Raw genomic sequence first — 11,496 nt, 5'->3', positions numbered from 1 at the left:
ATCCTTGTAGATGGGCGTTATGAGACCTTGATTCCAGCTTTGAGGGAAGTAGCCGGCACTCAGGACGTGGGTGAATAGTTTAGCCAGTGCTGCATGGATATCTGGGGAACTGTATTTGATCATCTCAGGCAGGATGCCGTCACTGCCCGCGGCCTTCTTACATTTTAGCAGTTTGATTCTGTCTTTTATTTCCAGCACACTGATTGGTATGTCCAGAGGATTTTGAAAGTCCTTGATTGTCTCCTCCATGTCCCTCAGTTTAGTCATTATATGCTCTTGTTCTGGGGTTAGGTCGTCTTCTGGGATATTCTTGTAGAGGCCCTTGAAGTAGCTGTGCCAGATCAGATATTGCCATTTTGAATGTGGAGGGTGCTTTGCTTGGGACTTGTACCGATATGGCTCCATGTCTCCCAGAATGAGTTGTCCTGGAGGGAGTCTTCGAGCTGCTGCAGTTTGTGGGAGATGTGCTTTTGTTTTTTCTCCTTGAGGGTTCGCTTGTATTGCCTCTGTAGGGTGTCATGGACCACTCTTAGCTCCTTGTTGTCCGGGTCTCTGTGTTTTTTGATTTGAGGCTATCCTTAGGGAGTTGCGCAGTGCCTTGCATTCTTTATCAAACCATTTTTGGCCTTGTTTATTTATAGGTCTCTTGGAGTTGGTCCTTCTGAGGCCTGCTAGCTCTGCCATGGTATATAGGAGGTTATTAAAGTCGTTTACTGCCAGGTTGACCCCTTGCTGGTTTGATGTATAGGATTTTGTGTGAAAGTCTACAAGCAGCTCTTTAATCTCTGTTCTGTTGGTCATGTTGGTGTATTCAATGGCTAACTGTTTGGACCACTTGAAGGATGGTGGCAAATTGTGGAGACCGCTCAAGTGGGGCTTTTGTGTGGGTGACTTGTCCGTGGATCTCAGGTACAGCAGTGTCTGGTTGTGGTCTGACATGTGGGTGTCGGGGGTGACTATGAAGGCATTTGTTTGCTGGGTCTATGTCTGTTATGGCATAATCCACTACACTACTGCCCGTGTGGGAGTTTAGTGTAAATCTCCCTAATGAGTCCCCCCTGGTGCGCCCGTTCAGTATATGCAGCCCCAAGCTCCGGCACAGGTTCAGCAGTTTTCTGCCGCTTTTATTCACCACTCTGTCATAGCTGTTTCTTGTTGTCTGTACTGAGTCTCTGTAGAAGGGCTCATCTCCCAGGACGTATGTGTTTCCGTCAGGTGACAGGTAGTCCTTCTCTGTACCTGTCCTGGCGTTCAGGTCTCCACAGATGAGCACCTTACCTTTGGACTGGAATTGGGCAGCCTCCCTCTGCAGTTCCTCATAGATGTCCGGCTTATAGTATGGGGATTCTGATGGAGGGATGTAGGCTGCGCAGAGGTAGATGTCCTGCTGAGAGGTGAGGATGGAGCTGCTTATCTGCATCCAGATATGGCTTTCTCCTCTTTTTATTGCCTTGATATGTTCTTGGATCTCCTCCTTGTACCATATTAGTATGCCCCCTGAGCAGCGGCCGTGTTTGGTGTTCTTGTTTTTCTGGGCGGAGACAGAAAATTCCTTGTATCCCATGGGTACGAGAGATTCCTCCTCTGCCCGGGCCCATGTCTCCAGGAGGATCTGGATGTCAATGTTCTTTAGCCTTTGTTTGAAGTCTGGGTCATTTGTCTTGGACCCAAAAGCTGAGGCATTCAATCCTTGAATGTTCCAGCTGCTGATAACTAAGGATGTCATATTTAGTTGATATACCTTATAATGAGGAAGGATAGATTTTTCATAGGACATAACCGGATTTAGTGGTGGGTTTGGGTGGCATATTTTAGTAGTGTCCTAAGAGTTTGCTGCACAATGTGTTGAGCAATGTCCTTATTTCTGCCATGTTGCTGCCCTCTGTTGCTTTGTATTGCCATTTTGGGGCATGTGGTCTTGAGTATTTCTGCCATCTCTGTGGGCTCTCTCCGGGGATCTCTGTGGGCTGCCATCTGTTTGGTGGGTGTCTTGCTTGTGGTCTTGGAGGTCTGTTTAGAACCATGTCCTTTAGCTCTTTTGCTAGATGGCTGACTCCTTGTTTATTGAGGTGTTTGTCGTCATAGAGGTGATGGAGCGTTATTTCGGGGTGTCTTGCCAGCTGTATGTTTGGTGCTGAGGTAATACTGGTGGCCAGCTCTGAGTTGATTTGCTGGGTTATTTGTTGGTGTACATCTTTCCTTGGAAGCAGGGCAGACAGGATTATTTTGGTTCTGGGGAATTTTTGCTGGGCTGCTAGTGCGAGTTTTGATAGGTCCTTTGTGACTGTCTCTTGGTGGATATCGTTTGTGCCGGTGTGTAGTATGAGGTGTGTGGGCTCGGTGAAATATGGGTTACTGATCACCTCCTCTGCTTGTGGGATCGTTGAGCAGTGAATTTTTATAACCCGAGCCGTCGGAAACAGTCTCTGAGTGTCCAGGTATTTCCCATTTGAGTCTATTAGGACTATATCAGGATCCAGTGTTTTATTTGGGCCATTTTTTTTCTGTGTGTTGGGTCTCTGAGTGTTGGTTGCCCTTGTTTGTTGTGATGATGCATTTTAATTGCTGGGGTTGATGGTAGGGGTTTCCTTTGTATTGTTGTCTAGGGGTGTTGGATACCCTGATTTGCTGTGCTGGTGGGGCTGTATTGTCATTGCTGGGGTTGATGGTAGCGGTTTCCTTCGTGTTGTTGGGTCCAGGGGTGTTGGACACCCTGATATGCTGTGCTTGTGGGGCTGTATTGTTATTGCTGGGGTTATGTGTAGAGTCCGTCTGGCTGAGGTTGTCGCAGGCCGTGATATATCTGGCACCAGGGTAGTTGGTGCAGGCATTTGTTTTGGGGGAGTGCTTATACTTTGAGGTGCCCTCTCTAGTTTTTGTTGTAGGATTGAGGATTTTAGCTGGGTTATTTCTTCTTTTGAGGTATGCATTTTCTTCCTGCAGCTCTTGAAGTGACCTTTGCAATTCCCACAGGTCTGTTTTCACACTTGATATTTCCCCCCTCAGTTGGTCATTTGCATTTTTCTCACCTTGGCTTCTTTGAAATTCTTCTTTGAATTGAATAAACTCGCATTCTAATTGGGCCAAGCAGTCTCTGAGTATATCCCTGGGGGGTTGTGATGATTGAGATGTAGATGGGGCTGGGGGGTGGCTGGAGATTCTGTCTGCTGTGGTCTGGTCACTTGTGGATATGCTTCCTTCATTAGGGTTTTCACTTGGTTTTTAATGTGCTGGAATTGTTGATGAAATTCCTCCATTTTTTGTTCCGTTCCTTGGACCATGATAGTTCCATTTCTATACATATTTATGGAGAGATTAAAGGTCTCAGGGTCCTCCTCATCCTGTACTCTAATTTGTTTGCCCCTGCTAATGCCCTGTTTTTTTATGTTCTTGTAATGTTTGCTGAGAGTCTGGTCCCAGGCTTCATGGTGCCCTGAGTAGAATAACAGATTTGTTTTTTCCCCCTGTTCATTAGAGTCTATTAGTAGTGTCTCTGGGTTTTTCTTCATAGAGTCCAGTTTTATGGCTTTTCTAGCTTCCTTGGATTTGGCATTCTCAGGGAAGGTTATCACTAATGTGTCAGACCCCCTGCTGGCTCCAGTTGCCTTCTCCAGGTCTCCTGCATTGACTACAGTGCTATCCCCGTGTTGTTTCATTTTAAAGGTCTTTCTTTTATATTTTCTAATGCGTAATATACGATCAATTCTTATTTTAGCAGTGTATTGGCATGGAGCCCTTACCTTGGGGATGCGCAGTGCTGGTAGGGTTTGATGGTGGTCTGTTTGCTGGGTTTCCACTAGGCAATCTTGTCCTCCTTTTCCATCTGTGTATTAATTTTTCTTGTGATTTTTCTTGTCATTGCTTAAAATCCTTAAAGTTTGTCCAGTGTGCTTAGTACTCCGTCATATCTGTAGATTTCCGTATTATGTCCTCCAATCTGCTCATTATAAGGTATAAACTGTGGTTGAATCAGGAGCTCATCTTACAGTGTCCTGCTCCTTCAGTGTCCAGTGTCTCTGTCTCTGTCTCTCTTTCTCTCTGTGTGTGTGTGTCTCTCTCTCTTTCTCTCTGTCTCTGTGTCTCTCTCTCTCTGTCTCTGTCTCTGTCTCTCTCTCTCTGTCTCTCTCTCTCTCTCCCTGCTTTCTTCCCACCCTGGTCTGTCTCTTGTACATACATATATGGGTTTGTTTTTTGTTTTTTTTTTAATCAAGGTTGTAATCTGTTTCCTCCAAATGTATAGATCTTCAAGGATAAAATGGAGTGTTACTTTGAGGATCAAAATGCAAGAAGCAGGATTGTATAATCGCCATCCTTCGTCCGATCCAATCCTACAAGGTTTTTCTGACTATTTACAAAACCACTGTAAACTGGAGAGTTACAAGCAAAAAGTTGAAAATGTGTCGAGGTTTCTGTATTTTATGGACAAGCGCCGTGTGAGCCTCAATTTTGCAAAGAAGATTGAGAAAGCACGCTCATTCTTCAAAAAGCTCAAAGACATTGGCCTGTGCAACCAAACCGCCTCCAACTACTTGAAGCATGTCCGGAGATTTGTACACTACCTGCTGTTTGCGACCGATGTAACGCGGCAAAACAGAAAACTTTATAAGATCATGAAATATTTCAAGAAGGTGATTATGGACATCCAGAAGACCTTTTCTAAGGGAATTGCAAAAGAGGTGGTTAGCAAAAGGTATGTCATGAGCTATCATTTATCCTTCCTGGGTATCCACAATTTTTTTTTTTTTTTTTTTTTTTTTTTTTTTACCGTCTTCACATTCTTTAATAGGCCTTACCTAGAATTGCAGAAAACCGACAAAACACCAGAGCAATGTCGGGCGCTTTTGAATGTCGCAAAGCCAGCGTTCTTACAAGCCATCGAGGACGTCAAAGAAGGATCCCGAGATCAAGAGGCTCAGCTGAATATACTTTATTATCTTGAAGCCCTAATTGTACTACGACACTTGCTAAGACCAGGAGTTGCCAAAAATATGACCGTAAGTAAAAACCTGCTTCTCCTTATTGTCCTATAAAACCATCTGTCTCTCCAACTTTCCCATGTATTGATTCACAGGTTTCTGAGTGGACGGAAAGGATGCATTACTTGCATCAAAATCAAGAAGAACTGGCAGTTGTTGGCGTTAAATCCCATAAAACTGCTGCCCAACAAGTAGCGTGCTTTGTTCTCAATCAAGAAGAAGAGGAGGTAAGATTTTCCGGTCGTAGCGACAGCACACACATTAGGCCGAGGCCATACGGGGATTACTACGAGTCCTCGCATGACACTCGGCTCACGCTAGCAGCACAGCGGGAGCTGTGTGTCATGCGAGTGACACGTGACTGTGGTCCGATCACACCACAGCTGCGGAGGGGTGGGCAGGCGCTGCAGAGGAGAGGAAGGGATTGGTCTCCCTATCTCCTCTATTGCTGGCTGATGCGAGAATCGCACTGCTCTTGCGTTACACCGGTTTAATGTGAGAGCAATACGATGTTTCTCTCGCCCCCATAGACTTGAATGGGTGCGAGTGAAACAAGCTCGCAGAACACTCGCAGCATGCTGCGACTGTTTTCTCGGTCTGATTAGGGCTGAGAAAATAATCGCTCATGGGAGTTGCCCCATAGAGTAATATTGGTCCAAGTGGAATGAGTTGTTTTTTTTTTTTATCGCATTACACTCGCTCCGTATTACTCGCCGTGTATCTTAGACTTGAGGGGGATCCGCCCCACCAGGACAGTAAACCTACAGAATAAAAGGGTGGTACTTCTCCTCCGATGCAGTTGGCGCAGAGGTGACTTTTCTATTTATTAAGATAACCCAGCGGTAGCCCCTCTCCTGCTCAGAAATCCCAACTGAGCCTTAGAAGAGGTACCGTATTTTTACCCTGAAGTTTTCCTGTTCTGGTGGAGCAGATCCCTCTCTCATGTGGGCACTGTTGTGGACTCCAGTAAGAAATTGTCGTGTTGAAATCTTCTTACAGTAACATTCAAAAGCCCCATTCAAAATCTAACAAGTGGTTTCTTTGTTTTTTTCCACAGTGGTTTAACGTTTACTTTTCAGAAGTGAGACCGGTGCTGGCCACACGAGACAGCCCGAATAACTTCTTCTTATCGACTTCAGGAATAAAAATTTATAACGTATCCAACGACCTTACACGCTACCACAAAAAGTAAGTGATAAGTCAAAAAACTATACTTTAAATATTGTGCCATGTATTTACGATCTACTCTATTCCTTTCTAGGTATAATGTTGAAAATATCTCCAGTAAGCTGGTCAGAAAAGTCTGTCAGACATGGACCGTGTCTAAACTGACAGAGAAAGAGAAGTATCTGTTCTCGAAATACTTAAGCCATTCGAACATGACAGCGGAGAGGAACTACAGGGAGAAAACCTTAGGGGACCTCTGTGAAGTGTTCCAACTGGTTGCAGGAGCAGGCAGACCAAGGGAAACCCAGCCCAGCACCTCAAGGTAATTCATTGCAATGCAGATATGATGATTTCATATTTGTACATAAACTGTTGCCAGAATTTAAGTTTGTTTTCTGTCTCCCCTACAGAGCAGCAGAAGGAAGCAGCAGAGAAGAGGAGCAAAGGGTCCAGGCCCAGGAAGTCGATGCTACCAGTGCCCAACTTGAAGAAGTACCCGGTGACTCAAGTTTAAATCCAAGGTGGGTATACCTTTAAATCAGTGCCACAGGTCAATGTTTGCTGCGGAAAAAACAAGCACAGCGAGCATGTGATTTCTAGAAATCATGTCCACTATGCTTGTACTGTACAATGCAGTGTTTTGGAAGCAGCAGAAACACGCTACATCCCAAACGCTGCTGTCGCGGGCGGGGAGGAGGGTGTCAGCACACCGCGCTCACCCCTTCTGCTCGGGTCCGGCAGTTGCTCCTGGTGGCTCGAGCTGCGGGCCGGATCCCGGGGTGTCTCGAGCGACACTCCTCGCCCGTGAGTGAAAGGGGGGTGTTTGTTGGGGTTATAGTTCGTGACGCCACCCACGGTTGTGGTGACTGCACCACCGCTGCTCAGTGTGGGGTTCCCGGGGATGGTGATGGGAGCAGCCAGGTGTTGTGTTGCCCCTCCGTGGGTAGGGGTTGGTGATCCCGGGGCCCGGTGATGAGATGTGAAGTGTAGGGCCTGGAGGGCGCAGGGACGCGGGGGCAGCGCTGTGCCTTGCGGCACTGTGGTACTCACTCAGCCTGACACACGGACACAGTTTGTACGGTAAACCAACGGCTGGTAGGACGGTCCCACAGACGGCTGCACCTGCACTCCCGGTAGGTGACGGTGATGTTACTCTTCTTTGCACCGATGTTGTCTGATGGTAGCGGTGGATTCCCTCCGGTTACCCGCTCCCCGACTGCAATCTGGGCCGGAGGAGCTCTACACTTTGCCCGCAGGCGCTGGCCCTGGGGAAACTGGTGCCTTGGCGGTGGCGGTGTCTCCCCGGTAATGGTCGGGCTGTTGCCGTCAATCGGGACTTTGTTGTTGGGGGATCTACGTCCCCTTCACTGACGGATTCGGCAAATTGGGCGACTCCTAGCCTTGCCGGGGTCCGAGAGGCCCCTGCCCTGGTGCTGACTGTCCTTCGGAACACTGCTCCAGACCACCGGGCACACAGCCAACGGGGTCCTTCCAGGAACTTCCGAACTGTCCCACTCCGGACAGTCACCGCCGTCGCTGACCTTGCTGTTCTAGCCCTACACACAGCTGGGCTCTCAGGCTGTCTTCCTTCTGTCACTTTCACTTAGTTGCTTTACTTTCTCTCTTAGCTCCTCACACTTGCCCTGCCTGGGCTTCACTTCACTCCTGTCACTCCTCCTCCCTGACAGAACTGCACTCAAGCTCGTCCCTGAGCTATCTGCTCTTTACTCAAGCCCTGCCTGGGCTACTCTGCCTCGTCACTTCCTGCCTCCAGAGCTGTGAGCTCCTAGATGGGCGGAGCCAACCGCCTGGCCCACCCCCTGGTGTGCATCAACAGACTCTTGGAGGGAGGCAACAAGGATTTTTGGGTTAGCAGGTGTGCCTACCTGGAGTGTGGGGTGTGGTGGTGTTGTTACCCGTGTCCCCTGGCTTGCCCAGGGCGACACACTGCCAGCCCTGATCGTGGGCACGCACTCTAAGGGTAGAGTCACAATGGCGCATGAGAGCAATGTGAGAGAAATCTGGCATTGCATTTGGCCCCATTTAAGACAATACAGCAGCTCACCTCTGCAAGTTTTTTTTTTTTTCTCAGCCCTAATTGGACTAAGGAAAAAAAAAAAAATCGCAGCATGCTGCCATGGTCTGTGAGTCTCTTCACTCGTCCATACAAGTCTGTGGGTGAGGGAGAAACATCGGACTGCTCTCAGATGTCATCCTAGTGCAGTGCGATATGTGCACAGGCTGACAATGGAGGAGAAGAGGGGATTAATCTCTCTTCCGCAGCTAGGATCTGCTCTCAGGAATGGATCACAGCGGCATGACACTCTGCTCACGCTTGCAGCGAGCGGGATCCGAGGGTCATTAGCATATTGCATCTGATGCTCTCTCCTCAGTTACTATGCACAAGTGTCACTCTACCCTAAGGGTAACTTTACACAGCCCAGCAGTTTACTGAATTATTGCTCAAATGAGCACATTTGGTTGGCTATCAGGTCGTGTAAACATGGCACCTTACAGGGCATTCAGTGTCTGTCACTCAAAAGTTAAGTCTCTGGGATTCACAGCAATTTAATACCCTGGCCACTTCAATGCCTGACAGATGTCCTGTGTAAAGCGGTCTTATGCCAGTGACCGCACAGTGAGTGAGCGCAGCTGCTTCTGTGGGATGAGCTGGACTTGCTAGAAGAGCAGTGATCATGTGTGCATCGTCAGGGTGTATACTAATATTATTGTTTATTTCAGGCCGACAGAATCTATCCCGTCCAGTGTCCGCACAAGATCCACGACGACTGGGAGGGTGTTGAGGAAAAGGAAACAGCCCGGGTAATAAGTGAATATGTTCATTGATCTCGTCTTTAAACCACAAACCTGTTTTAACATAGGTATTCCTTTTTTTCATTTAAAGAGATGACGACTGCAGGGATCCGCCCATAAGAATGAAGCTTATCCCTAGGCTCATATTGAGGAGAATCGACGATTGAATTTTTCGTGTTTAAAAAGTTTATTAATTCCATGTTGTGCTTTTTTTTCCCCATTTTAGGTCCAATACCAGGTGAATATTGTCTTATAAATGTACTGTTAACTATTTCTATTCTAGCTATAGGGACAAACTGGAGGTGATAAACGGCAGTGATGAAATAATTCTGACAAATGGAGGTTTAAATGGCATCGCCAATGAAAACTAGTCAGATGTCTGAGCCGTTGTATTTCCCTCATGCCTTGTCTCTGTAACTAGAATTCAAATAAACTTTACAAAATAAAAATGCACCAGAGGATACAGCCGTGCCAGAGGATAAAGCCGTGCCAGAGGATAAAGCCGTGCCAGAGGATAAAGCCGTGCCAGAGGATAAAGCCGTGCCAGAGGATAAAGCCGTGCCAGAGGATAAAGCCGTGCCAGAGGATAAAGCCGTGCCAGAGGATAAAGCCGTGCCAGAGGATAAAGCCGTGCCAGAGGATACAGCCGTGCCAGAGGATACAGCCGTGCCAGAGGATACAGCCGTGCCAGAGGATACAGCCGTGCCAGAGGATACAGCCGTGCCAGAGGATACAGCCGTGCCAGAGGATACAGCCGTGCCAGAGGATAAAGCCGTGCCAGAGGATAAAGCCGTGCCAGAGGATAAAGCCGTGCCAGAGGATAAAGCCGTGCCAGAGGATACAGCCGTGCCAGAGGATACAGCCGTGCCAGAGGATACAGCCGTGCCAGAGGATACAGCCGTGCCAGAGGATACAGCCCACAACAGTGTCAGGTAAAATCTTGCAGCCCACTCTGCCCTGTCTGCACCGAGAACCCGCCAGCCGGGCACCAGTTTGCGCCAAGACCCAGCTGCAAAGGCCCCAAAAAACTCGTATTGTTTGTGGCCCTTGAATATTGCAGTGGGCCAGCATTGCTCTAAATGTCTCTGTGAAGGTAGCCAGAGAACAAGAATAATACTCAAACCCTACCACCACAACTGCATTTCACCCAAGACCATCTTAGGCCCTGTGCCCACGCTGTGTTTGATGCTTTTTTCATGCAGATTTTAAGAATCTGCATCAAAATCTGCATATCTATCCTGAGGGCAGCAAAGTCTATGACAGGTCTCAAGTGCTGTGCTCACGTTGCTTTTTTTCCCCCTTAAATTATGGTTCAGGCATCAAATCTGAAAGGGAAAAAACCCCCCAATATAATAGTACTTATATAAATTTGTATACACCAATGCTCTCACCTTAGTAATACACACTATATATTATATGTGCATATGATGTACATTAAATAAGAGAAAACAAACATGTCAAACTATAAACATTTTATTAAACTGAATAATTAAGCAAGGAAAAAAAAGAAAAGAAAAACTGGAACATTGACCATTCCTAGCTTGCAGTTTTCATTCTGTAGAAAGAAAAAAAGAAAAAATTAAAATGTAGCACAGTGCAGAATACTATAAGAGGTCTTTACAGAACCGAGTAACGGCAGATCCAGAGGCCCACTAAGCCAGCCAGAGAGGAGACAGAGGGCTGCCGCCTGCACCCCCACCAGGAGGAGCGACAGAGGGCTGCCGCCTGCACCCCCACCAGGAGGAGCGACAGAGGGCTGCCGCCTGCACCCCCACCAGGAGGAGCGACAGAGGGCTGCCGCCTGCACCCCCACCAGGAGGAGCGACAGAGGGCTGTCGCCTGCACCCCCCCCCACCAGTCTGACGTATGAAGGTTCGTGTATGGCATTGTTTCTAAACAGGCTTTTTTTTTTCCTCTCATGCCTTAAACTAGAATTCAAATAGAATTTACAAAATAATGTTACTGTACGCGATCCATACCCCCAAATCAGGCTATCTTTAGACTGGTAGACAGGACATATGTGTATCCCAGCAGGGACATTTCAATAGCTGACAATACAGGGTCACTTTTGTTTATCTGTTCTGTTTCGAAAAGATAAAGGAAAGTTCGCTAATGTTTACTGTTGTTGTTGTTCCCACAGAATGAAGATGTGTAAAAGCAGTCATCACTAGACATTAATATATGTTTCTGAAATAGAATATTAAGACATTTTAATATTTATCTGTGTCTTGTGTTTTCTAAAGTAGGCCTACATGGTGTAACAAGTCAAGCAGCTTCTGCTACTGCCGCCTGGGGGCAGAAAGTATCATTTGAACAAAATTTTAGGGGTAAAGGCCCTGTCACACACAGATAAATCTTTGGCAGATCTGTGGTTGCAGTGAAATCATGGACATATTGTTCCATTTGTACACAGCCACAAACCTGCCACTGATTGTCCACAATTTCACTGCAACCACAGATCTGCCACAGATTTAGCAATGTGTGTGACAGGGCCTTAAGGGAAAGTCGTCTGCAGCAAAAAAAAAAAGTATATTTTGGG

At 47.1% G+C, this 11,496-nt stretch overlaps 1 protein-coding gene across 1 annotated transcript in view; it reads left to right on the top strand.

Annotated features, from left to right (window-relative positions):
- LOC142297319 (uncharacterized) overlaps window positions 1–11,128 on the top strand; it is a 38,999-nt gene extending 27,871 nt beyond the window's left edge. Inside the window, exons 6-15 of the mRNA XM_075341556.1 lie at window positions 4,241–4,690; window positions 4,787–4,994; window positions 5,072–5,203; window positions 6,034–6,164; window positions 6,238–6,465; window positions 6,554–6,664; window positions 8,886–8,966; window positions 9,049–9,889; window positions 10,581–10,829; window positions 11,098–11,128. Coding sequence (XP_075197671.1) covers window positions 4,241–4,690; window positions 4,787–4,994; window positions 5,072–5,203; window positions 6,034–6,164; window positions 6,238–6,465; window positions 6,554–6,664; window positions 8,886–8,966; window positions 9,049–9,124 — 1,417 coding nt within the window. The 3' untranslated portion in view covers window positions 9,125–9,889; window positions 10,581–10,829; window positions 11,098–11,128. The remainder of the gene's footprint in view (window positions 1–4,240; window positions 4,691–4,786; window positions 4,995–5,071; window positions 5,204–6,033; window positions 6,165–6,237; window positions 6,466–6,553; window positions 6,665–8,885; window positions 8,967–9,048; window positions 9,890–10,580; window positions 10,830–11,097) is intronic.
- Window positions 11,129–11,496: the final 368 nt, after the last annotated feature.

The sequence above is a fragment of the Anomaloglossus baeobatrachus genome, chromosome 3, assembly GCF_048569485.1.
Source record: "Anomaloglossus baeobatrachus isolate aAnoBae1 chromosome 3, aAnoBae1.hap1, whole genome shotgun sequence".
Classification (NCBI taxonomy): domain Eukaryota; kingdom Metazoa; phylum Chordata; class Amphibia; order Anura; family Aromobatidae; genus Anomaloglossus; species Anomaloglossus baeobatrachus.
This window is presented reverse-complemented; position numbering and strand designations above follow the sequence as displayed.